The sequence below is a fragment of the Bufo gargarizans genome, chromosome 2 (genome assembly GCF_014858855.1).
Source record: "Bufo gargarizans isolate SCDJY-AF-19 chromosome 2, ASM1485885v1, whole genome shotgun sequence".
In the NCBI taxonomy this organism is placed as follows: domain Eukaryota; kingdom Metazoa; phylum Chordata; class Amphibia; order Anura; family Bufonidae; genus Bufo; species Bufo gargarizans.
The window spans coordinates 701,093,305-701,120,817 of record NC_058081.1 but is presented as its reverse complement, the minus strand read 5'-3'; the positions used below and the strand labels follow the sequence as shown (position 1 = coordinate 701,120,817).

At 45.1% G+C, this 27,513-nt stretch overlaps 1 protein-coding gene across 12 annotated transcripts in view; it reads right to left on the bottom strand.

Moving 5' to 3' along the window:
• Positions 1–591: 591 nt before the first annotated feature.
• HSPG2 (heparan sulfate proteoglycan 2) overlaps positions 592–27,513 on the bottom strand; it is a 122,916-nt gene continuing 95,994 nt past the window's right edge. For 8 of the 12 annotated variants that reach the window (XM_044282440.1, XM_044282441.1, XM_044282447.1 and 5 more), the window contains 29 exons: positions 27,309–27,443; positions 26,211–26,392; positions 25,897–26,092; positions 25,629–25,808; positions 23,251–23,511; positions 22,811–22,973; positions 22,348–22,445; positions 21,776–22,042; positions 21,584–21,696; positions 21,259–21,406; positions 20,955–21,065; positions 20,462–20,479; positions 19,902–19,986; positions 19,515–19,659; positions 18,884–18,983; positions 18,694–18,803; positions 18,294–18,402; positions 18,100–18,198; positions 17,743–17,964; positions 16,681–16,925; positions 16,386–16,557; positions 15,859–15,981; positions 13,661–13,714; positions 13,115–13,190; positions 12,946–13,024; positions 5,913–5,983; positions 5,730–5,813; positions 4,489–4,592; positions 592–2,815 (listed from right to left, as the gene is read on the bottom strand). In XM_044282440.1, the coding sequence (XP_044138375.1) occupies positions 2,643–2,815; positions 4,489–4,592; positions 5,730–5,813; positions 5,913–5,983; positions 12,946–13,024; positions 13,115–13,190; positions 13,661–13,714; positions 15,859–15,981; positions 16,386–16,557; positions 16,681–16,925; positions 17,743–17,964; positions 18,100–18,198; positions 18,294–18,402; positions 18,694–18,803; positions 18,884–18,983; positions 19,515–19,659; positions 19,902–19,986; positions 20,462–20,479; positions 20,955–21,065; positions 21,259–21,406; positions 21,584–21,696; positions 21,776–22,042; positions 22,348–22,445; positions 22,811–22,973; positions 23,251–23,511; positions 25,629–25,808; positions 25,897–26,092; positions 26,211–26,392; positions 27,309–27,443 (3,923 nt within the window). In that variant the 3' untranslated portion in view covers positions 592–2,642. The remainder of the gene's footprint in view (positions 2,816–4,488; positions 4,593–5,729; positions 5,814–5,912; positions 5,984–12,945; positions 13,025–13,114; positions 13,191–13,660; positions 13,715–15,858; positions 15,982–16,385; positions 16,558–16,680; positions 16,926–17,742; positions 17,965–18,099; positions 18,199–18,293; positions 18,403–18,693; positions 18,804–18,883; positions 18,984–19,514; positions 19,660–19,901; positions 19,987–20,461; positions 20,480–20,954; positions 21,066–21,258; positions 21,407–21,583; positions 21,697–21,775; positions 22,043–22,347; positions 22,446–22,810; positions 22,974–23,250; positions 23,512–25,628; positions 25,809–25,896; positions 26,093–26,210; positions 26,393–27,308; positions 27,444–27,513) is intronic. The other 4 variants (XM_044282443.1, XM_044282451.1, XM_044282452.1 and 1 more) reach the window with 2 other exon arrangements.

Sequence of the window (27,513 nt, the reverse complement as noted above, 5' to 3'; positions counted from 1 at the left end):
TCTTTCAGAGCGGAGATCCTATGCCTCCTTCCTCTACCTGTACGTTATCCTGGGCTTTGTGGTCAGTGTTGCTCTATTATTCTGGTGTTGCTGGTCACCCGGCTGGTTCATCTGGAGAGTTGGCGTCTGCAGATTCATTCCCTGCTGCAACTCCTTCTGCGCATCCTGTCACCTCTGCACCCGCAGCTGTGTCTTAAAGGACAAAATTCGACCCAGTAAAGTGACCCCTCAGGAAACATCCCATACTGTGCCAGTGTGATCCTCATCTATGTATCTAGGGACATGGCTGCCAAGGGTTGGGGTGGTGTTGTCATAAAGCCCTTGATGGGGGTTCCCTGAGCCGAGTCACATGGACGGTGGCATCATTCTGACGTTGTGGGTACAGTTCTACCTCAACAATCACTAGTAAGTGCGGGCACACTAAACTTCTGTGTACTGGATGCTCCCACCCGGCCGTGTCAAGTATTTATTAGCTCCCTGTACAATATATGAGTGACAATTTTTATGCTTAAAAAAAAAATATGCAAAACTTTACATTTGTTCCATTTATTTTTAAGATGTTGTCGAGCTCAGTGACAAGAGGACACTGTCCATGTTCCAAAATCTGGTTTATTAGTTAGTTGGGAAACCCAAGGCACTGATGGTGACAGGAGGACATGACAGGTTCTGCCCCCTGAGCTGTAGTTCTTATATTTACAGATGTGTAGACCCCCCTGATAGCACCAGCGTTGCGGCACCGATGGAGGATTCCTTGTTGTACTCGAACATTAATTTCGAGTTTTTCTGGACTTCTCCTCAGTGGCTTGCTCGTCTGTGGTACAGCTTGTTCTGTTGCTGGGGACTGAAGCTTTTGTTCTTTCGTTTAATAGTGGTGCTAAGAAGAAGACGTCTGCCCCCTGTGAAATAAGCTAATCCCCTTAAAGGGGAAGTACAAGAAGGTGTGCTCCCTATGGGGCGTGATGTATGAGCACTGTGCAGTTTACATACTTGGTGCTAATCATGCTTCCAGATTAAGGGACTGCTAGTGCCCTGACGGGAGGAGTGTACACATCCAAGTTATTCCTGAATACGCTGTGACTTAAAGGGGTTCTCTGACTTCAGCAAATGCCAATTATCCTGTAGAGAAAGTTAATACAAGGCACTTCCTAATGTATTGTGATTGTTCATATTTCCTTCTTTGCTGGATTGATTCATTTTTCCATCTCATTATACGCTGCTCGTTTCCAGAGGTTGAGGCCAGCTCTACAGCGCACATACAAGGTGCGCATGTGTGCCTACGTGTTCTCCAACGGTTCCGGCCACCAGAGAGGCCGGCGCTTTTTCCTATAGTGTGCAAGCACGACCACCACTCCTGGATTGCAGGGTGGTCGTAACCCCTGGAAACGAGCAGTGTATAATGTGATGGAAAATTGAAACAAGCCAGCAAAGGAGCCAATATGGACAATCACAATACATTAGTAAGTGCCTTGTATTAACTTTCTGACATTTGCTGAAGTGAGGCAACCCCTTTAATACTGATCTGTAGTATTATAACAATCTGCCCCCAGCGGCTGCAGAGCGTCTCTCAGTGCATATTATAATTTACACAAACTCCAGTAGTTTTTATTTCCTTTGGTCTTGTACACCAGAATCCTAAAACTCATCCATTCAGTAAGCAGGGCCCCCGTTTAACACTGTACATAACACAAAGCTTCCACAGCTCGTACAGGACTGGTGCCTGCCACGTCCTGCAGGGCATAACTACTCAAAAAAACGCTCCAGGAGCAAGGTGTTATAGACGGGGAGGTGCATACAGGTCACAGATCGGTGGGTGTGACTGCAAATGATGGGGGCAGTGGTCCTGGGAACGTTGAGTGCTGCTCGTAACTGATGACATGGCATATATTCTACATCTAGGGAAGAGAGAAAACTCCAGGAAAAAGCAGACAGCAGAGAGGAATGATGAGGATTTAACAGGAAAACGTGGACCTGAGCATCCTGCACCTAAAAGACTAATGACATAAATAATATGCAACAAGCACAGAGGAGACCCTACAAGGACACAGGAGATGATCCCCAGCCCCTCGAAATGGCCACTCCTTACTTAAATAAATACATTGATCGACTGAAGGGACATTAGTCCGACTGGGACGCAAAAGCCGCCTGTGGACTCTGACTGGGAAGCCTCCAGGCAGCGCTCGCTCTGTGATTTACAGCTCCTGTGACTTGGAAATATACGCAGAACATGTCCGATAACACTGAGCCCCCACAGTCAGATGAGATTTGATCATCAGGGTTTGTGCAGGACGTGGTGTCAGAGAGGTGACGTCACACATCGGGTTTTGTTAGTTGTTTTTTTTTTTTTGGTTAAGGAATCTTTTTAAAAAACATACATCTGGTTCAATACATACAAATTTCCTTCATCCAGCAGTAAAACACATGGAAATCTGAAGACATTAAAAAAATAATTAAAAAGAAGAGATTCCGTGTAGGTAATACAGAAATGCGCAATCCAAATACTTTCGTTAGCACCACCTCTTGGTTTTTGGTAGCAGCAGAAGCACCTTGAATATTTAGACTCCATTTTGACACTGTCTTTTCTTAGTTTTTTTCAATAGTCTCTTGCTTGCCCCAGTTTTGGCTGTTGGGAAGCTTGCCCCCACCTAGGAAGGGCACTCTTTGGTGTTGTGCGTCATCTCCGAGTGGTGCTTCAGGTCAATGGGCTGGTGAAGCTGGTGAGATGGTCGGGCATTTAGAAGTACCAAGTTTTTAATGCATCCATTAATACCAATGGAGAATTTTCCTCCCGTCATCAGCTTCACATTGGGGACTCCACCTGGAATAAGCATATGTCAAGACATTTTCTGACCTACCACGCAAGTAAGAAACTTTGCATAATATGCCATTGCTACCTCTCTCCCAGGTACAAGAAGCCCTGTAGTCAGCAGGGTGCTCAGTGCTGGTAGGTTGTTTCACTATATTAGTTACCGATCAGTGCCGATTTATCACATACACATTTCACATGTCATTTTCTGACAAGGCTCAATAACGTTAGTGGGGTCCATCAGCTGGAACCTCCCAGGTATCATCAGAACAAGAAGCCCCCACTGTACTTGTGAGGGCCATGCCCCTTTGGGTTTCATCTTTGAGAGCTCATAGCTAATGAGGACTGTTCCTCCCCATGCTTTATCAAAAAAGTCTATGACCAGCCTGTCAGCATTAGATCAGAGATAAGACTACCTAGATAAAACCAGGAAGGGCCATGTGCTAGCAAGGGTTGGGGTCGTCTTGTTGCAATGGATAGAGGTTCCAGACAACAGACCCTCACTGGATGTATACTGCAAAGGGGGTTTCCACCACAGTAACAAAGTGGTTGTCTCATGTCAGACAATGGGGGCATATTGCTAGGATATGCCCCCATTGTCTTATAGGTGCGGGTCCCATTGCTGGGACCTGCAACTATATCGGAAACAAAGCCACGCAAAGTGGTGGCTAGAGGACTCCGGTCCGGCCACCACCAAACGTTCTCCGCATAGAAGTGAATGGGAGTGCACTGCGCATGACCGGCCGTCGCTCTCATTCACTTCTATGGGGCCGCAAATAGCCGAGTGCGCCCTTCACCACTTTCGGGGCTCCGTTCTCGATATGCCCCATTGTCTGAGATGAGACAACCCCTGCATGTGAATGCGGCAGTCTCCTTCACTGACGAGCTGGCGACTGTCAGGAAGAAACGCTTTCTTCACGACAATCATCTGCTCAGTTGAGCAGTGTAAACAGGCCCTTACAGGTTATTGATTGGTGGAGTCCCGACCCCTGGGAGCCACACAGTCCTAGACGGAAGAGGCTAGGGTAACTAAAGCACAGGAGCCCCTTTTTTTATTTTGTCTGCACAGTACCAGGTCCAGTACTGCGCAAGCGCTGTACTGTATGCCAATCCCACTGAAGCACAGCTTGACACAAAAAAAATCTGAAGGGTATGGGAAGCTACCAACTCTCCTTCGACAAATAATGTTTTGGGAGAGAAGGATTGGGCACACTGAGACAGGGGCTTTGCTCTCTCCCCCCGAGCGTGTATGTGCATGGATAAGTCGGGCGAAATAGCTGTCGGCCAACAAGTGTCCATCTAAGAACTGTTGAAGCGGCTTTAGAATCAGATGGTAAAACTGCCCTTTGTTACGGATTCAGAAGTGGAAACCTCAAATAAGTGTCCGTGAATAAAATACTCCACAGCGACCGATCAGATTACATGAGATCTGTAAAGTGATTAGTTGTTATTAGGGACACCACCCCTTGTGCACCAGTTATTATTAGTATCTGTTCACACGTCATGGTCAAATTACATTTATTTTGCTGTAAAGCTACAATAATAAGTGTTATATGACAGGAGCTGAGGCTAGACAACATCTGGTTGCTGAGAGTTTTCAAACATTTCCTTTGGGTGAAAAAAAATGCAGAAATATCGATGACAGTGGTACAGTATGTCATGTGTAGAGATCTCGGTTAACTTACCCAGATAGACCTTGCCCTTTGTGTCCACCATTATATTTTTGCCAGGGGAACTTCCAGAGATTACTTCTTCTCCATCAATATAAACTGAGCCGGACTTCCCCTCCCTGACAAGAAAAGGGTGTTAATAGAGAACCATCTTAAGCAGTTTCTTTTTTTCTTTCTGATTTTGGAATATCTAAAGCCATGACGTGACTGGCTGTTTTTGACAGCGTCTTTGCTTCTCCCTGCATTGGGTTATTTCTGCAAGTTCACACCTGGCACATTTGTGTGACTTTGTAAAAGCTACCGTTAAAATGCCAAAAGTGATCCTTAAAGCCTGTATTACGCAGGCGGATTGAGCAAGTGATTGTCGGGAGGGAAGTGTTCCCTCCCGGCAATCGCCTGCTAGCTAGTGGAGGAGACCGCTGATATTACATGCAGTGATTTCCTCCGCAACATGGGGAGGAGCGAGCACTATGCCATCGCTCATCCCCATGCTGTCCAGTGGTCTGCTGGTGGCAGAGCGTGATTATACAGCACAGTTTGCCGGCGGCAGATCGTGATTAGACAGCACGATCTGCTGCCACCAAACGATGATCTTTAAGCGTGCTTAAGAATCACAATTGCCCCGTTGAATGAGCATTTGCTAGTTTATCGGGCAATCGGCAGCAGTATTACACTGCAAGATCATCACTAACGAGTGTTCATACGAAAGCTTGTTAGCAATCATTTGCCTAAAATTTGGCAGGTGTCATACAGCCTTAAAGGGGTTTTCTCATCTCAGACAATGGGGGTGTGCTCCCATTGTCTTATAGTTGAGGGTCCCACCGCTGGGACCCGCACCTATATCGAGAACAGAGCCCCGAAAGTGAAGGAGAGCGCACTGCGCATGCGCAGCCACCCTCCATTCCTTTCTATGGGGCCGCCGAAAATAGCCGAACGCTGGCTCGGCTTTTGCCGTCTGCCCCATAGAAATGAATGGGAGCATGGGCCGTGCATGTGCGGCACGCTCCCATTCACTTCTATGGGAGAGGCGGGGATTAGCGCTCGACGCTTCGTTCTTGATATAGATCGCTGGGACCCGCACCTATCAGACAATGGGGGCATATTCTAGCGATATGCCCCCATTGTCTAAGATGGGAATACCTCTTTAAGTCACTGTGGACATGACTTCCAGTTTTTGGGGACACTGAGGTGGTCCACCAGACAAGGTACATGGAGCATTAATAGTCATGGGACTGAGCAGGAATGCAGACTCTCACCGGACAGCAGTGATCTTGTGCCATTCCCCGTCATTAATGGGATCCTCGGTCATGATGTTGGCCTCACCGCTGCCCAGCTGGTAACTGCCAAACATGGAAACAGAGAAGGTTGGGGAGACGTAAGACACAGAAGGTGCAGACGGTTCAGGCGATGATACTCTCTGAAGCATCAGCTTCACTCACCTGAAGAGGAGGTGTCCGTCCCGTAACCCCAGGCTGATAAAATCCCTCTCTCTGCCTTGTTCCTTCTCCTCCTGCCAAAGAAAAAGTCAAACTAGTAATGATCTGCAGATCACCTGGTCACACAGGACAAGGATGTTACCAGTTTGAGGGCTTTGTGTTGTATTAATGAGCTGTAGCTGCTAGAATTATGCATCAGTATGTATGTCTGCCACATAGCAGGAGGCCGCACTAAACATAAAGCTCGACTTGTGAGTGACATCCAGACGTTCATTATTTGTTAGTAAGTCTTTGAATACCTGGTTAATATCATGCAGATCATGCTCGGCCAAGAAGCCTTCCTAATAGGACATGGAAATGGAAGCTTTAATGAAGGGAACAGGTAAGCAACTTAAATGAGGCCTCTGTAAACCCATATATAGCACTGAGGGATCGGTACAGACCTGTGTACAGATGTGTGGTCTATATACGAGTAGATGTACACCTGAGGGATCGGTACAGACCTGTGTACAGATGTGTGGCTTATATACGAGTAGATGTACACCTGAGGGATCGGTACAGACCTGTGTACAGATGTGTGGCTTATATACGAGTAGATGTACACCTGAGGGATCGGTACAGACCTGTGTACAGATGTGTGGCTTATATACGAGTAGATGTACACCTGAGGGATCGGTACAGACCTGTGTACAGATGTGTGGCTTATATACGAGTAGCTGTACACCTGAGGGATCGGTACAGACCTGTGTACAGATGTGTGGTCTATATATGAGTAGTGTACACCTGAGGGATCAGTACAGACCTGTGTACAGATGTGTGGCTTATATACGAGTAGTGTACACCTGAGGGAACGGTACAGACCTGTGTACAGATGTGTGGTCTATATACGAGTAGATGTACACCTGAGGGATCGGTACAGACCTGTGTACAGATGTGTGGTCTATATACGAGTAGATGTACACCTGAGGGATCGGTACAGACCTGTATACAGATGTGTGGTCTATATACGAGTAGATGTACACCTGAGAGATCGGTACAGACCTGTGTACAGATGTGTGGTCTATATACGAGTAGTAAGTAAAACAAAGGAATACAGCGGCTCACCCCCTCACTGTATGGATAAGGTGCTCACCCTCAGGTCCCACCCTCAGGACCACAAAAGACAAATGAGGTGTAAGCAAATATAAGGGGGCACACTCAGAAGGGAAACACAGTGGTAATAGTAATATAGTACTTTAATACTCTAAAAACATACCCCTAAAAATAGTATAAAACATACATAAAGGCACACAAATATTGTGTAAATAGCGTTATAAACACACTCTTGCACAGTAGTGGAAATAGGATGAAAACGTGCTATATGGCATTCATCAATCTAGCGGCAATGTCCCAATGTCCCTATATACGAGTAGTGTACACCTGAGGGTTCAGTACAGACCTTGTGTATAAATGTGCGGTCTATATATGAGCAGTGTATACCTGATCAGTACAGACCTGTGTACAGATATGAGGTATGTACAGGTCCTTCTAAAAAAATTAGCATATTGTGATAAAGTTCATTATTTTCTGTAATGTACTGATAAACATTAGACTTTCATATATTTTAGATTCATTACACACAACTGAAGTAGTTCAAGCCTTTTATTGTTTTAATATTGATGATTTTGGCATACAGCTCATGAAAACCCCAAATTCCTATCTAAAAAAATTTGCATATTTCATCCGACCAATAAAAGAAAAATGTTTTTAATACAAAAAAAGTCAACCTTCAAATAATTATGTTCAGTTCTGCACTCAATACTTGGCCGGGAATCCTTTTGCAGAAATGACTGCTTCAATGCGGCGTGGCATGGAGGCAATCAGCCCGTGGCACTGCTGAGGTGTTATGGAGGCCCAGGATGCTTCAATAGCGGCCTTAAGCTCATCCAGAGTGTTGGGTCTTGCGTCTCTCAACTTTCTCTTCCCAATATCCCACAGATTCTTTATGGGGTTCAGGTCAGGAGAGTTGGCAGGCCAATTGAGCACAGTAATACCATGGTCAGTAAACCATTTACCAGTGGTTTTGGCACTGGGAGCAGGTGCCAGGTCGTGCTGAAAAATGAAATCTTCATCTCCATAAAGCTTTTCAACAGATGGAAGCATGAAGTGCTCCAAAATCTCCTATAGCTAGCTGCATTGACCCTGCCCTTGATAAAACACAGTGGACCAACACCAGCAGCTGACATGGCACCCCAGACCATCACTGGACTTCAGGCATTTTGGCATTTCCCTCTCCCCAGTCTTCCTCCAGACTCTGGCACCTTGATTTCCGAATGACATGCAAAATTTGCTTTCATCCGAAAAAAGTACTTTGGACCACTGAGCAACAGTCCAGTGCTGCTTCTCTGTAGCCCAGGTCAGGCGCTTCTGCCGCTGTTTCTGGTTCAAAAGTGGCTTGACCTGGGGAATGCGGCACCTGTAGCCCATTTCCTGCACACGCCTGTACACGGTGGCTCTGGATGTTTCTACTCCAGACTCAGTCCACTGCTTCCGCAGGTCCCCCAAGGTCTGGAATCGGTCCTTCTCCACAATCTTCCTCAGGGTCCGGTCACCTCTTCTCATTGTGCAGTGTTTTCGGCCACACTTTTTCCTTCCCACAGACTTCCCACTGAGGTGCCTTGATACAGCACTCTGGGAACAGCCTATTCATTCAGAAATTTCTTTCTGTGTCTTACCCTCTTGCTTGAGGGTGTCAATGATGGCCTTCTGGACAGCAGTCAGGTCGGCAGTCTTACCCATGATTGCGGTTTTGAGTAATGAACCAGGCTGGGAGTTTTTAAAAGCCTCAGGAATCTTTTGCAGGTGTTTAGAGTTAATTAGTTGATTCAGATGATTAGGTTAATAGCTCGTTTAGAGAACCTTTTCATGATATGCTAATTTTTTTAGATAGGAATTTTGGGTTTTCATGAGCTGTATGCCAAAATCATCAATATTAAAACAATAAAAGGCTTGAACTACTTCAGTTGTGTGTAATGAATCTAAAATATATGAAAGTCTAATGTTTATCAGTACATTACAGAAAATAATGAACTTTATCACAATATGCTAATTTTTTTTAGAAGGACCTGTATATAAGCAGTGTTCACCTAAAGGATCAGTACAGACCTGTGTACAGATAAGAGGTATACAGGTCCTTCTCAAAAAATTAGCATATTGTGATAAAGTTCATTATTTTCTGTAATGTACTGATAAACATTAGACTTTCATATATTTTAGATTCATTACACACCAACTGAAGTAGTTCAAGCCTTTTATTGTTTTAATATTGATGATTTTGGCATACAGCTCATGAAAACCCCAAATTCCTATCTCAAAAAATTAGCATATCATGAAAAGGTTCTCTAAACGAGCTATTAACCTAATCATCTGAATCAACTAATTAACTCTAAACACCTGCAAAAGATTCCTGAGGCTTTTAAAAACTCCCAGCCTGGTTCATTACTCAAAACCGCAATCATGGGTAAGACTGCCGACCTGACTGCTGTCCAGAAGGCCATCATTGACACCCTCAAGCAAGAGGGTAAGACACAGAAAGAAATTTCTGCACGAATAGGCTGTTCCCAGAGTGCTGTATCAAGGCACCTCAGTGGGAAGTCTGTGGGAAGGAAAAAGTGTGGCAGAAAACGCTGCACAACGAGAAGAGGATGACCGGACCCTGAGGAAGATTGTGGAGAAGGACCGATTCCAGACCTTGGGGGACCTGCGGAAGCAGTGGACTGAGTCTGGAGTAGAAACATCCAGAGCCACCGTGTACAGGCGTGTGCAGGAAATGGGCTACAGGTGCCGCATTCCCCAGGTCAAGCCACTTTTGAACCAGAAACAGCGGCAGAAGCGCCTGACCTGGGCTACAGAGAAGCAGCACTGGACTGTTGCATGTCATTCGGAAATCAAGGTGCCAGAGTCTGGAGGAAGACTGGGGAGAGGGAAATGCCAAAATGCCTGAAGTCCAGTGTCAAGTACCCACAGTCAGTGATGGTCTGGGGTGCCATGTCAGCTGCTGGTGTTGGTCCACTGTGTTTTATCAAGGGCAGGGTCAATGCAGCTAGCTATCAGGAGATTTTGGAGCACTTCATGCTTCCATCTGCTGAAAAGCTTTATGGAGATGAAGATTTCTTTTTTCAGCACGACCTGGCACCTGCTCACAGTGCCAAAACCACTGGTAAATGGTTTACTGACCATGGTATTACTGTGCTCAATTGGCCTGCCAACTCTCCTGACCTGAACCCCATAGAGAATCTGTGGGATATTGGGAAGAGAAAGTTGAGAGACGCAAGACCCAACACTCTGGATGAGCTTAAGGCCGCTATCGAAGCATCCTGGGCCTCCATAACACCTCAGCAGTGCCACAGGCTGATTGCCTCCATGCCACGCCGCATTGAAGCAGTCATTTCTGCAAAAGGATTCCCGACCAAGTATTGAGTGCATAACTGAACATAATTATTTGAAGGTTGACTTTTTTTGTATTAAAAACACTTTTCTTTTATTGGTCGGATGAAATATGCTAATTTTTTGAGATAGGAAATTTGGGTTTTCATGAGCTGTATGCCAAAATCATCAATATTAAAACAATAAAAGGCTTGAACTACTTCAGTTGGTGTGTAATGAATCTAAAATATATGAAAGTCTAATGTTTATCAGTACATTACAGAAAATAATGAACTTTATCACAATATGCTAATTTTTTGAGAATGACCTGTATATATAAGCAGTGTATACCTGATCAGTACAGACCTGTGTACAGATGTGTGTACAGATGTGAGATATATATATATACAGTACAGACCAAAAGTTTGGACACACCTTCTCATTCAAAGATTTTTCTTTATTTTCATGACTATGAAAATTGTAGATTCACACTGAAGGCATCAACACTATGAATTAACACATGTGGAATTATATACATAACAAAAAAGTGTGAAACAACTGAAAATATGTCATATTCTAGGTTCTTCAAAGTAGCCACCTTTTGCTTTGATTACTGCTTTGCACACTCTTGGCATTCTCTTGATGAGCTTCAAGAGGTAGTCACCTGAAATGCTTTTCACTTCACAGGTGTGCCCTGTCAGGTTTAATAAGTGGGATTTCTTGCCTTATAAATGGGGTTGGGACCATCAGTTGCGTTGTGGAGAAGTCAGGTGGATACACAGCTGATAGTCCTACTGAATAGACTGTTAGAATTTGTATCATGGCAAGAAAAAAGCAGCTAAGTAAAGAAAAACGAGTGGCCATCATTACTTTAAGAAATGAAGGTCAGTCAGTCCGAAAAATTGGGAAAACTTTAAAAGTGTCCCCAAGTGCAGTCACAAAAACCATCAAGCGCTACAAAGAAACTGGCTCACATGCGGACCGCCCCAGGAAAGGAAGACCAAGAGTCCCCTCTGCTGCGGAGGATAAGTTCATCCGAGTCACCAGCCTCAGAAATCACAGGTTAACAGCAGCTCAGATTAGAGACCAGGTCAATGCCACACAGAGTTCTAGCAGCAGCCACATCTCTAGAACAACTGTTATGAGGAGACTGTGTGAATCAGGCCTTCATGGTAGAATATCTGCTAGGAAACCACTGCTAAGGACAGGCAACACGCAGAAGAGACTTGTTTGGGCTAAAGAACACAAGGAATGGACATTAGACCAGTGGAAATCTGTGCTTTGGTCTGATGAGTCCAAATTTGAGATCTTTGGTTCCAACCACCGTGTCTTTGTGCGACGCAGAAAAGGTGAACGGATGGACTCTACATGCCTGGTTCCCACCGTGAAGCATGGAGGAGGAGGTGTGATGGTGTGGGGGTGCTTTGCTGGTGACACTGTTGGGGATTTATTCAAAATTGAAGGCATACTGAACCAGCATGGCTACCACAGCATCTTGCAGCGGCATGCTATTCCATCCGGTTTGCGTTTAGTTGGACCATCATTTTTTTTTCTACAGGACAATGACCCCAAACACACCTCCAGGCTGTGTAAGGGCTATTTGACCATGAAGGAGAGTGATGGGGTGCTGCGCCAGATGACCTGGCCTCCACAGTCACCGGACCTGAACCCAATCGAGATGGTTTGGGGTGAGCTGGACCGCAGAGTGAAGGCAAAAGGGCCAACAAGTGCTAAGCATCTCTGGGAACTCCTTCAAGACTGTTGGAAGACCATTTCAGGTGACTACCTCTTGAAGCTCATCAAGAGAATGCCAAGAGTGTGCAAAGCAGTAATCAAAGCAAAAGGTGGCTACTTTGAAGAACCTAGAATATGACATATTTTCAGTTGTTCCACACTTTTTTGTTATGTATATAACTCCACATGTGTTAATTCATAGTTTTGATGCCTTCAGTGTGAATCTACAATTTTCATAGTCATGAAAATAAAGAAAACTCTTTGAATGAGAAGGTGTGTCCAAACTTTTGGTCTGTACTGTATATATATAAGCAGTGTACACCTAAAGGATCAGTACAGACCTGTGTACAGATGTGAGGTATATATATATATATATATATATATATGCAGTGTACACCTAAAGGATCAGTACAGACCTGTGTACAGATGTGAGCGCTCTATATGAGCAGTGTATACCTAAATTGATCAGTACAGACCTGTGTACAGATGTGAGGTCTATATATGAGCAGTGTATACCTTATCAGTACCGACCTGTGTACAGATGTGAGCTCTATATTTGAGCAGTGTATGATTGTGCACTAGTATACAGCATGTGATCAGTATAGATCTGTCATTGTACTGCATGTCAGTATAATCACAATATCAATGCTGCACTCGTTATGTGGAACAATCTGATCGGGCGCAGTGTGTGGTTTGGAATTGTTTTCAGTGCTGTCAAAATAACAGGGAATAATATGTGGCACAGGTCACGGATGCCCCCATACACAGCGTCACATATAATTTCCAGTGACATCATGTAATTCTGAGACTCTGAAAGAAGTATGAACGACCAATCCTGTATGCACGCTGAGCAGGAAGAAACGGGCTCTGGCCTCAGACATGAAACTAATAGACGTACCATTCCCTGCCACAGAATCACACCATCGGTAGACGTGGTCCTCAGCTCCAGCTCAATGGTTTCTGGAGAGTCTGGTCGGCTGGAAGAAACATAACAGCATGAGGTATGTAAGAGTCGTCATCCACCGTCCAATCCATTATTTCAGGGTGAAACGTCTATACCCTCTTACCTCCTAGGAAACATCTGTCTCGGAAGAACAATGTAAGAGTCACCAGAGAAGGAGGATCCAAAAACTCCCGGAGCATCTGTAAAATAAGCAGAAACCAAAAAATCTCATTGCCTGAAATGGTGGACGGAAATCTTTCTGAACCAATCAGGGGAGTCCACATGACAAGGATTAGAGCCATTCAACGTGGAGAAGGGATGGGAAACCCCAAAATAAAGAATAGAGATAGGAAAATTGTAAAACGATTGTTTAGATCCTATAAAGAATGTGATTTGGGGCATTAAACATTGCAGCACACATATCATATGACTGCAAACACTGAAGATGTGGATTTTATCAAGTCTCTGAAAGACATCACAAACTCGATTACAGTAACCAGCCAGATCACTGTGTGAATAATGATGGTCACATCAGGTGGAACTTATGGTCCTCAAATAACCATCTGCTACATGAAGCTGCTGCCAGCGGTAACTAATATCCCAAATCACATTAAATAAGGTGTTGGAAATAGAGGAATAATTAGAATAAAATAAATTGGGGATACAATACCATTCCCCCCACTCCCTTCGTGCACGACGTCGTCCAGATTTGTTGATGCTGCTCCTGTACAAGTGCAAATAAGCTCATTAACAAGGTAACACATAATAAGCCAAGCTTGTAACTACAAAGGAAGTTGTGGACACCTGTAGCTGGCCAGCTAAGACCTGTCCTAGGTTGCTAACATAGCTTATATGCTTATACAGCTAGACCTGCCAATAACCTTAATACAGTTCCTATGTTTGTGTGTTAAAGACAAAAGCAGAGTTATTTACAGTGACCATGTTTTGGATGTCATATAACTTATATATTGTGTTCACAGAAGCAGAAAAGATAGTATGCGTTTAAGATTCATTATATAATGTAAGGTAAGCTCAATGACACAGCAGAAACAACAGAAAGCATAGAGTTAAACTGTTGTTGCTGGGCAGGAGTCTAGACCAATCATAGCCAGCCTCACACACAGCAAGAGTTTTGACCAATCACAGCCAGCCTCACACACAGCCTGTGTGGGAAATTCCCCTAGCAGGAGCTGCTAGAATCATTACACCAGAGGAGAGGAGTTAAACATACATTCATTCCACTAAGAGCTGTGTTTTATGAAGCAGAGAGGCCAAAATAGGTATTTAGAACAGTTATATAATGTTCCTACTGTTAATATAGTGATTAGAACTGTATACTGAACTGGTTATATGTATGTTTACTTACAGTTCCACCATACAAACGAACTACTGAGCCATACAATCCAAACAAATTGCATACAAATGCGAACTGCTCATACCAGATCATAGGCAACTGCATACTGCAAATTGCAACCAAATTCAGCAAGTAGAACTATTAGTTAGACCTCAGATATACCTCTCAGAGAGATCATAAAGTGAGAGTACAGATACTCTTTAAACCCACTGTTTCCATAGAACAGCACTAGAGGAATTACATAGTAATAGACAGTCTGGTTAGACTAAAAAGTCAGAGATATCAAAATTCGTGCCACAGTGCAAAATGCACTTCATAGTGCTGAGCCTGCCACAACACCATGATGGATAAGAAACTGTGTGTACAGGAAATGCAGACACTATAACAGGCAAGGTACTATGTGTAGATGACATGAGGAAACCATGACTGATGAGCAACTGTGAGTAAAGATGGATGAAGACACCATGATAGGTGAAGAACTGTGTGTAGAGGATACAAGGACACATGACGTGTGAGGAACTGTGTGTAGAGGTGGTTGAAGGCACTGGTGGGCAAGATCTGTGTGTAAAGGGAACAAAGACTGTAACTGAGTGTAGGGGCATGAGGACACCATGACTGGTTAGAAACTGTGTTAAAGGGATGAGGACACTATGACCCGTGAGAAACTGTGTGTAAAAGGGATGAGGACACCATGACTGGTGAGGAACTATATGTTGATGGATGAGAACACCAAGACTGATAAAGAAGAAGATGTGGACACTGTGATGGGTGAGAAATGTGATGTAAAAAGGGATGAGGACACTATTATGGGTAAAGAACTCTGTATAGATGGGATGAGGACACCATTACAGTCGAGGAACTGTCTGCAGAGGGGATGAGGACAGCTAATGAATTAGGAGATGTGTGCACAAGGGATGAGGACACCATGACAGGTGAAGAACTGTGTCTACAAGGGGTGAGGACACAAGAACTCTGTGTATAGGGGATGACACAAAGATGGACAAGGAATTGTGTGTAGAGGGGAAGAGGACAATATGACAGAAGAGGGACTGCGTTGAGGAATCAGGACTCCATTGCTGATGAACATTAGCGTGTAGTTGGGATGTGGACACTGTGACTGATGAGGAACTTTGTGTTGAGGGGATGGGGACACCATGACAGGTACAGGCAAGAAACTTTGTGTATGGGTGATTGAGGACACCATGATGTGTGTTGTGGTAATGGGAACACATGCAAGAAGCACAAAGTATTATCTACCATAGTTAATATGGATTCCTCACGTAGTCCTACTGTGCGCATCGTCTCTTCTATAATTTATATTGTTACAATTTGCTATCATGTAAGATCTCGCGTTACTGAGCAGCATTATTTGCTGGCACCATGTGGGTAGCGGAAATCTTTCGGACTGAACTGCTGAATTTCTGGACCACAAGACGCTGTGACTACCCCTCTCGGTGGTGTCACAATTGTGCACGGGTTTCAGTATTTCTCAGGTGACTGATGGACGGCCTCACCTTGCTCACAATACAATCCTGAGAAGCCTTCTGGGCAGTGACATCTGTTCTCCTTGCAGGTACCGCCATTGAGGCAGGGATTGTGGATTAGACAGTGATCCTCGTGTATTTCACAGCGGTCACCTGGAAAATAGAGATGTTGAATAACAGGCTGATCTGATCGTCCTAGACATACAGGGGGCATATGATGCAGCTCCCAGTCCTGTGCATCACACTGAACTGGCAGGAGGCAGCACTGCGCAGCATATGATAAAATTACTGGGTGGAGAGGTGATGTCTGTGCAGGACGTGACCAATGGTGTGGTATCAGTACGACACATTATAATATCTAACCAGTGGAGGGTAATAACTGTAAATACAATTTAATGTTTCTCCCCCGAATCCTGGCCTTGTCCAGCAGGAGCTGAACGGTCCCTGGACTCTAATATGGTCAATGAACATCCTTCAGCAGAAGCACTGGGCGCCTCTGTAAGTTGTGTTCCCCTCCTCTGTAAACCCCCCGCTGCTGATGACTTTCATTTTCTCACCTTTAAACCCATCTCGGCAGAGACACTGGTACTCGTACTCTCCAGCTGGCATGCAGCGGCCTCCGTGCATACAGGGCATGCGGTCACAGGGAGATCGATCATAGCACTGACTGATACTGTGGCTTTCTACAAAACTGTAGGAAATATCCACTTTCTTGTTATTGATGGAAACCTGTAAAAAAAACAAAAAAAAAAAAACATGCTAGAATCCAGAGCTGGCGCCATAAGACATCTCCACGTGTCCCGTTACAGAACATCCCTCCCTCGATTATTACAGCGGTCACAATGAACTCACTTCTCCGATGCAGCCTTGATATGGCTGTGTGACGTTGACGGCAGAGGGGAGCTTCATTGAACTGTCCACACCCCCAAGGAACATCAGGGTCTTCAAGTTTAGGCCGAGGCTTTTACCGGGGGAGGACCTCTTAACAGGCGGAGCCCTGTCAACCTGCAGTGTCCCGTCCTTATGGACTCGCTCTGCAGATGCTTTGTGCCAGTGTCCCAGGGTGACAGGATCAGTGCTTCGTAATATTGCCAGCCCTACAGGAGGAGACTGAAGTCACTTCCAGCTGCCTTTGTAAGGCCCCTTGCAGATGAGCGTGAGCGGATTAGGTCCGGATACGTGCAGTGAAAAATGTGTGATTTCGCATGCAAGTTCATTCAGTTTTGTATGCGATGGTGTTCAGTTTTTATCGCGCGGGTGCAATGCGATTTAATGCATTTTGCATGCTCGTGATAAAAAACTGAAGGTATACAAACAACATCTCTTAGCAACCATCCTTGAAAAACGCATTGCATCCACACTTGGCTTGCGGATGCGATGTGATTTTCACGCAGACCCATTCACTTCTATGGGGCCAGCGTTGCATGAAAAACGCAGAATATAGAACATGCTGCGATTTGCACGCAACGCACAAGTGATGCGTGAAAAACAACGCTCATGTACACAGCCCTATAAAAATGAATGGGTCCGGATTCAGAGCGGGCATCACGCATTGCACCTGCACGGAATACTCGTTCGTGTGAAAGGGGCCTGAGCCAATTCTTATAGTAAGAAACTCCAGGAAGCTTCAGATTAACACTTTATGTTATGCAAGGATCCTATTCCTGCTAAGTGGATATAAATGTATCCTACAAGTTGATGTGAAGCTGCAGATAAGATGATAAGCACCTGCAAACTCAAAGCTCAGTGACCACGGGGAGGACACAAGCGGGTGAAGTTATAATCTAATAATCATTATCTTAATGTAAATTTTGGGAGGTTCATTAGACAATCAGATTTGCTTGTGTACACTATAAAATCAGATGGATGCATCATTGTCATATAAGAAAGAAGCCTCCCTGGAGACATCCTTACCTGATCCCAGTTCATAGCGGAATTCAAGATGTCCTCCAGCCATGGTGAGTGATACAAAGTCTTCCACTGGAGCTTCCTTTCCCCCACTGAAGAATATTAGTCCGTCTGGAGACAGGGGTTTGAATTCAAGGTCCACCCGCAGATCATTGTGGATGTTAGTAAGAGATGGGTAGGAGATGTAAGAGGTTTCTCCATTAAACGAGGGAGTGTTCACCATGACACCTGCAGGAGAGAGTGCACTATAATGTAACAGGCTGGATCATGGAGGGAACATTGGTTGTTTTGACTTGCGAGATTAATTAATATTTCCAGTAATTGTGATGATTTCATTGTTGTCACTGATTCACTGCTCCATACCATCCATGCATTTTTCTCCAGATTTGCCCAGGTGGCATCGACATGTGTATCCTGTCCCATCCTCACGACTGATGCAGGTTGCTTCATCTCCACAGGCACCTGAGGAAAATAAATGAATGAAAGTGATAAGAACACAGCGGGATGCATGTCACCCCTCTTCTTAGGTTCTATTTACCAGAACCACCCTTCAATACCTGGGTGACAGTGAAGGGCTTGGGAATGTTCACAGTTACTGCCAGCAAAACCGGAAGGACAATCACAGACGTAACTGCTGCTTTCTGAATCCCGACATACTCCTCTGTTCTGAAAGTGACAAAAACATCTCCAGGTTGGACAGAGCTGCACGTTTTAAAGGCAAAATGAGATTTATTGCAGAAATGTCTGGGTCTGTCCTTTTTATCTGAATGGGGATTGCAGGAAAGAAAATGCTTGCTGCACAAACAGCCCCATGAAGACGAACGGAACCGATTTTCAGTCGTAGAAATTTCTGCAATAAATGTGTTCCGTGTGAATTCTTCTTAACTGCTGTCTGAATACACAGCTTATAGTAATAATAATCTATGTAGCAGAGTCTCATCCAACAGTAAGGTTTACCCTGCAAGGTCGGTCTCTACAAGTTGGGCAGTTCGAGATGCCATTTGCTCTTAGATCCAAATCCTTGAAAATGACCTCCTCGTCCTGGATGATCAGTTGACGGACACAGCCTTGGAGGGGAAATGAGAATAGGTACTGTGAGGTGTCAGGTCTGAAGGAGAAAAAAGGAGGAGGAGAACTTTTTACTCACCTACAAACCCTCTGCTCAGATCAGTCTTGGACACAGCATCAAAGTTTGGATAACCTCCGAGATACAGCTCTTCATTGAGGTCCAGACCTTGGAATTTACCCTATATGCGGGAAGAAAATGTGGAGCGTCTGGGCTTTGTACACAGCTGGGTTATATTTGTGTGTATGAGGTGAGAGGATTATGGGCATTAGATCAGAAGACATTTCCAGACTTACCCTGGGTTCACACCTGAGCGTTTCTCAAACGCGCGTTTTACGCGCGTTTTTTGTCGTGCGTTTTTATGCGCGTTTTTTGTAATAGTAAACGCGCGTTTGACGCGCGTTTTTGTGATTGACTGCAGTGTCCTATGGCCACAAACGCACGTCAAAACGCCCCAAAGAAGCTCAAGTACTTGATTATGCGTTGGGCATTTTACAGCGCGATCGTACGCGCTGTAAAACGCCCAGGTGAGAACCATTCCCATAGGGAAGCATTGGTTTTCATGTGTTGAGCGTTTTACAGCGCGTAAAACGCTCAGGTGTGAACCCAGCCTTAGTGTTTGCAACTAGAAGATGTCTACATAGTGACATTGAGAAAGGAACTCTGAGTAAGGTTATGCATGAAGCATTCAGAATCCACATAGAGAACATACCTGTGAGGTGCCATTTACAGGTGTCTGGTTATCCACGACCAGTGACCCTTGGTTCAGATTCCTATGCAGTGTCACAGTATGGAACTCAGACAGACTAATGGGCATTGGATAACGGATTGTGGCCATCCCTGAACCTGCGTCGAATCTGCAATAACACGTTAGATGCGTCACTGGGTCTGAAGCTTCACAGATGGTAAAATAGTCAATGGAGTAAAACCCAGAAAACTAACACTGAAGCAGCAATGCATCATATTCCCGCTAAGGTTAAATGTGAATATGGCCTTAATATATAAACGTATTGAATGTAAAGAACCCAACCCCCTGGAAATAATTCAAGACAGCCAAAGGAGAGCCTGAAGATGATGGAAACTGAACTGCACACTTTACCTGAATTCTGGTCGTCCTCCTACAAGGCCAAAGGACATGAAATCAGCTCCTTTGGTTTTCTTCTGGCCGCTGTAGATCAGCATTCCTATAAAAATCCAAGCAAAGTTCTTATGAAGATCTGCACATCATAGAAATTGCCCAGGACGCTCAGTAAAAAGAGACACAAAAAGTCACAGCATTAAAAGAGCTCCAGAATTATGGATCATTGGCCATCAATATCAGTATCACACCATTAATATCAGTATCAGGCCATCAATATCAGATCAGTGGGGTCCGACTCTCGGCATCCCCGCAAGTCAGCTGTTTGAAGGGTCTATAGCGCTCATGAATGGGACAAAGCTGCAATACCCTGCATTGCCAAATGTCTCTACAAGGTTGTGAAACACAATCTTACTGGGGCACTTAGTATCGCTAGATCATGCACTGACGGGCGGCAGAGCACCAGGCCGAAGATTATTCTACATGGACTCATGACATGCTTCATTATTAACACTGCAAATATTGTGGAGTCAGGCTCTAGATAGTTTCTGAACTCAGACATGCAAGGCAGGAGAACTTACCAGAGTACAGAATAAGAGCTGGAGAGAAGAGAAGAGGAGGGAAAGTCAGAAGACAAAGGAGAGAAGCAATCACAGGGGGTCAGAGGGAGAGATCAAGCACCTAATATCATGAACCAGGAAAGGAATCTTCACAGTAAGAGCAGAAACGATGAAGACAAGTGCACGCTCCCTGAATAATAATAAGGATCATCAAGGACTTGAGCGGCACAGTGACATGGAAAATGTGAGAATCATGGAAGTAAAGATTACAAAAGGAGAAGTAACACTGAACTACCATAGGTGACACCTTCCCACTTGCATCTCTACCAGTAATTGCTTTAAGTTCTTATCGAGAACATTAGAACATGTAGAGGGAAAACTCTGTTATTCCCGATTGTGCCCGTAATATCCCAGAACAAAAAGGCACTAAAGCATCTTCTCCTTTCCTCCACTAAGTTCTCTCTTTCCCTTTGGACAGCTCAGTCCACACAATCACAATGTCTGACTCTCTTACCATCAGCATCGTCTGGTCGGAAGGTAATCTTTATTTCAAATTTCTTGTGGGCATCTTTCATGCTTGGCAGGGCGAGGTGGGAGTGCCCGGTGAAGTAAGGCACCACTCTCTCTGGAAATATATGAAGAAAAGCAAACGACATGAAAACTGGAAGACCGACAACTCAACCGAGTGCCAGAACAAGCCAAGCTACTGGATAACGTTATTTTTTATGAGGTCCTTCATCTTCAGGACCCACAGTCCATAGAATGAAACTGGAGATGACTGTTAATTGTGAGGAGTCTTTGATTCAGAGTCATCTCACCTCGAACCTTTAGCATGGAGAAAGCAGTGACTCTGCCCTGGCGATTGGCTGCAGTGCACACATAGGTCCCAGCATCTTCAGGCTTCACAGATTGTATTGTCAGAACGTTGTTCTCAATTCGGGCATCACTGGGGAGGTCTCCTTCGAGCTGGTGACAATGTAAAATATAGTCATACTGAGCCATGGGAGCACAACTTGCACATCACATCATATATCCTATACAGTTATGTACAGGAGGAGGCTGAGGAGTCACACTGACTGGAGAACATGTACACCCTCTATACACGTGACGAGGCATTTAGTAGATGGTTACAGACACAATTACCTTTGTCCATGTGATATCAGGCACTGGAAATCCAGATGCCAGACATGGGAATACAGCTGTCGATCCAGTGGTGATCTCCTTCATGTCTGGTTGGGCAGCGATCTGCGGCACGGCTATAGGGGGGCAATGATTTTTTTAGAAAGCACAGAGGGGTAAGAACAAAGAGTCCATTAAACAAGTCGTTCCACTTACACTGCACATGGAGAATGACATGAGACTGCACCTCTCCCACATCATTGGTGACTGTACAGCGGTACTGCCCGGCATCTGACTGCTTCACCTGCTCAAGCCTCAGTGTGCCACCATTTATAATTACATCATTCGGTAACCGACTTCCCACCTTGCTCCAAGTGACTTTGGCACGAGGATCTCCAATGGCCAGACATTCAAACTCCACAGAGTTCCCTGCCAGGACGGTCTGCACCGAGGTGCGGATGTTGATCCTGACTTTCGGCAACACTGAGAAGAGGAAGAAATATTTTTATGTATTGGATGCCGGCACAGCACATTTCACACAAAGGCTACTCTCACATTAGCATGGTCTGGCAGACTGTTCCATGTGTGCCGTTGGAAGTCCGCTCCGGCCCCATTAACTATAATGGGGATGGGCGGGAGATGCGGCCGCAGCACGGCAAAAATGCCGAGAGGCGGCCGGACAAAAACTGCAACATGCTAATGTGAAAGTAGCCTAACAGACCCAATATCTTCTTCTATAGTAGTTACTGTTACTGGAGACTTGGCTCTCTGTTTCATGGGATACCAACCTTGCACAACTAACTTTACACTGTCTTGGACTTGACCAAATCTGCTGACTGCTCTGCACGTATAGACACCTTCATTACCACGCTCCAGGTTGGAAATCCTGTTGTAAACACAAGGCGTTAGGTTCCAGGTCATGCACATCTCCATAACCAAAATTCCCAAAAACCAATGGGACGCTGTAGGTCACCTATATCAAACTGGCTGGTCCATGGTGTTTAATTTATTAACTTGATGAAAAGTTAGTACCAAACTACTAACTGCAGGACCGATGGCGGCTCCATGAGAACAGTCATGGGCTCTGATATCAGCACCGTGGAGATGCTGTGATTCCTGCCTAGTCACACTCCATGGGAAGTTACAATTCGTTTTCAATGCTCATGACTAGAGATACATGAAGCACGCTTTACCATCACACAAATGAGATCAGAACGTATCCGTCTGTTGTAAATCACAACCCCTTCTTACCTGAGCACTGTCCCGTCCACTTTGTGATTGGATGGAAGCTCTCCTCCCTCTTTAATCCACTGGATTCTTGCCCTCGGATCTCCGAGAACAGTGCAGATGAACTCGGCTGTGTCACCTACTGCCTTTGTGTCTATTTGAGGTGAGACCCGAACAGAAAACGGAGCTGGGGATAAACAAATGAACGATAAGCAACTGAACGCAAGGTCCATACAGATCCATCTGTGCACAGGAAACTGTGAACTAGACATCAGCATCCCCCAATTCATGGGTGGTCTGGAAGACCAGAGAAATACCAGGAGGTTTTACAACATGTTGGAAAGTATCCTCACATAATAAAAGCACCAGTTCTATAATCATCCTCGACCGCTCGCCCCATCATCAACTTTATATAATGACAGTGAAAGTGACAGATGACAGAATAATATACACAGACCACTCACCTAAAACACTGATCTGGGTTAAGGCCACACTTTCTCCAACTTTGTTACTGACCACACAACGGTAGGTACCGGCGACTGTAACGGATGCCTGATTGATTTCTAAGACGCCGTCACGCACAGCAGCTGAGCTTGGGAGGGAGCCATTAACTTTAGTCCACTGGAATTTGAGCGGCGGAGTACCGTGGGCCAAGCACTGCAACTGAATGGGCTCTCCCACACTAACAGACAGTTCGTCAGGGAGGGTGGTGGCGTATGGCGGATCTAGGATTAAACAGAAGCATCTAATTTATAGAAAGGTTGTGTAACAAAGCATCATCACAATGTGTAGACCGACACCAGGAGAGCACAGCTGGCTGGATATAGAATGGCTACAGAGGACATAGCAATGGCTGCACATTACAGCTGCTGCATCTGACGGTCTGAGATGTCCACATCTGAGCTACCAGGTCTAAACAGGTGGACTCTGTCGGCCATAAGAATTTCAAGCACTTTGAGAACAGGGCGCTTTATCTTTCATCATCATGCGAAGCAATGGTCCTCATGACTCTTAGGCAAAAAGAGTGGTGCTTGTCCCATGAACACGGAGCAGATCTCAGCTTGACAGGCTTCTTTGTCATTAGTTTGCTGCTCATTACAGCCTTAGCAGTCTGGTGCGTGCAGCGTGGAACCTTCTCATACCCATGTGGATGGAGAAATCATTAAAGGGGTTGTCTGACTTCAGCAAATGGCATTTATCATCTAGAGCAGGCATCTCAAACTCGCGGTCCTCCAGCTGTTGTAAAACTACAACTCCCACAATGCCCTGCTGTAGGCTGATACCTGTAGGCTGTCCGGGCATGCTGGGAGTTGTAGTTTTGCAACAGCTGGAGGGCCGCGAGTTTGAGATGCCTGATCTAGAGGAAGTGAATACAGGGCACTTACTAATGTATTGTGATTGTCCATATTGCCTCCTTTGCTGGCTTGATTCATTTTTCCATCGCATTATATGCTGCTTGTTTCCATGGTTACGACCACCCTGCAATCCAGCAGTGGTGGTCGTGCTTGCACATTATAGAAAAAAAAACAACAGCCTCTCTGGTGGCTGGGACCAGAGGTGTGCTCATAGTGCAGCATTTTTTTTTATAGAGTGCAAGCACGTCCACCGCTGCTGGATTTCAGGGTGGTCATAACCATGGAAACGAGCAGTGTATAATGAGATGGGAAAAATGAATCCAGCCAGCAAAGGAGGCAATATGAATATTCACAATACATTGGTAAGTGCCTTGTATTAACTTTCTCTACATGATAAATGCCATTTGCTGAAGTGAGACAACCCCTTTAAGGCCCTCTTCACATATATCAGTTGCACCCAGCCAGTTATTTTATACCAGAGCCAGACACAACTGATATATGTGTACTACATGTCAGTACACAGATCCTGCGTCAATACACTGATAGCGTTGGACAGAAAATCTGAGCATGCAGCGTTTTTCCATCTGGCGCTATTTGACATCTTATGCACGAGATGTATGAGAAAGCTATGGGATCGGTTCTGGCTTCAGTTCCCCTCTGGCGGTTTTCTCATTCACTCCGGAGGGGAACTGAACTGGATCATCGGATATGTGATGGGGCACTAACACTATCCTATAGGCTGCAACTGATAGAAGCACAAACCTGTTTATACACGATTAAAATCCGCTTCACATATATCAGTAGTGCTCGTCTGAGAATGCAGCGTTTCTGTTGGCGTCTGGCATCACAACCGATGTGCCAAATGTAGGAGAACGATCCCATAGAAAACTAACATACCTGATCTATGTGAAGAGGAGCTTAAAGAGGACCTCTCACCTACCTCTCCTGACATGACTGTTTTAATAGCTTCATGCATTCCCCATGTAATAACAATTCTGTAACATATTTTCTCATGGCTCTATGTTGTGCCATTCCTTTATTATTTCTACTAGAAGTTGTGAAGGAATAGCTAGCAGTCTGCAGTAAGGGTACAAAGGGGTGGTAACCAGTTGGGGGGGGGGGGGGTGTACCTGCACAGTCTGAAAATGGCGACACTGATTGGATAGAGGGAGTCTGTGCAGGTACACACCCCCAACTGGTTACCGCCCCTCTGTACCTTTACTGAAGGCTAATAGCAATTCTTTCATATCTTCTAGTAGAAATAATAAAGGAATGGCACAACATAGAGACATAAGAATAGAGGCTCCAGAATTGTTATTACATGGGGAATGCACAAGGCTAATAAAACAGACATGTCAGGAGCGGTGAAAGGTCCTCTTTAAGTCCGTCTGTGCTCTCGTGAATGAGCAATGTGCTGCAGACACATCATTCAGTACAATACATTTACTGGGAATCTGCCCAGGACAGGGTTGCAGATTGTTTCTTACTTTCCACATCCAGGGTAATGTACACCTCAGAGTGACCATCGACGTTGGAAGCGTTGCAGATGTACTGTCCTGAGTCCTGCTGGGCTACTCTCGGGATGACCAGACTACTGTTCACTATCTGGTGCTGCCATGGTAATGGAGCTCGAAGCTTGGACCACTTGATGGTTGGAGTTGGGTTTCCTGTATAACAGGAAAGGATTTAGTTAATATTTGTAGAAATAGAGAAGAGTCTTTGTGAAGAAATATTATGGAATCAGGACAATGTCACCTGTAGCAGAACATCTCAACGTGGCCGTCTCTCCAGCCAGAACCACTTGCACGGACTTCTCTGCTATGACTGTGGGAGTACTCGGCCTCAAGACTCTGTCTTCAACAAGCACGTCCACATGGACTTGGGTAGAACCTGCCGGGTTGTGGCCAACACAGGTGTATGACCCAGAATCATCTGGCTTGGCTGATGGAATCTACAATAGAAAATCATGAGGAATCAGAATGGACATGTGAAGTAATGTGTAGCACTCACTGACTTATGTGACAACACCAATATCTTGTACGGATTGCGAGACGTCTATTGGCACTGACCTGTAGCACTGCGTGACTGTCCAGGGGAGCATGGTTATGCTGCCAGATAGCCTGTCTTGATCCAGTGCGTCGCCAGCTGACTACAGGCCGAGGGTCTCCCATTCCCGAACACTCCAGGTAAATGGTTTCTCCCACACTGACCTTAACTGGTCCTTGAGGAATCACAGACACTGTGGGACGTCCTACAAAACGATCATGTACACACGTCAATGTAGCGGGACCTCTTTATGTTATCAGTCTAGTCTTGTGATCACTATAGGTGCCCATACACCTTCAATAGCTGCAATTCCTTCCAACTCCACAATATACATGTATGCTTGGTCGCAGCCGGACATGAATGTGTTTCCAATGGCAAGCGAAGCGGACCCTATGGCTACTAGACACCTATGGCTTATCTCCTGCCAGAACAAAAGGATTGGGTGTTGAAATTCAGCTGGCCTGATCCTCCTTTTCCCTGATATCTTCTGTCAAAGGAGAGTCTGGAGGCCCACGTTAGATAGTCAATGAGTCTGGCCATCGATAATCTAATGTGTATGGAGGCCTTAAAGGGGTTTTATAAGTGTTTTATACTGATGACCTATCATGAGGATAGGTCATCGGTATCTGATCGGTGGGGGCCGAACTCCCCACACCCCCGCTGATCAGCTGTTCGAAGAAGCTGTTGTGCTTCAGTGAGCACTGCAGTCTCTTCCTAGGCCAGTGATGTCATGGTCATTGGTCACATGGCCTAGGCGCAGCTGAGTCCCATTCAAGTGAATGGGACTGAGCTGCAATACCAAGCATAGCTGCTATTCATCCTTAGTATGATGCGAGTATGCTTCGGCATCTTCAAAGAGCTGATTGGCAAAGATTCTGGGAGTCGGGCCCTCTCGATCACATAATGAGGATAGGTCATTAGTATAAAACACTCTGAAAACCCCTTTAATGCACCAGTTATTGGTCAGGATGAACTGCAGGGCTGGAATAAATTTCATTTATTTTGAAAATTCTGATGAGCAGAGTCTTCAGATAAAGAGATCATTGGTTCCCGAGATTATTGTTTCCTTCCAATTTTTATGAAAACCTTAGACCCACTATCTCCACCATGGAGTCACTCACCTTCCACCACCAGGTTTACAGCGCTGTCCACTGCCCCAAAGGCATTGGAAGCCATGCAGCGGTATGAACCTTGGTTCTTGTGATGAGCCCCCACTATGGTAATAATGGAGCCATTGGAGCTGACGTGGACGTTATCTGCAAAGACAAATACAATGAGAAGATGACCCCGATATCAACACTCAGAGAAACCACAGGACCTCACTAT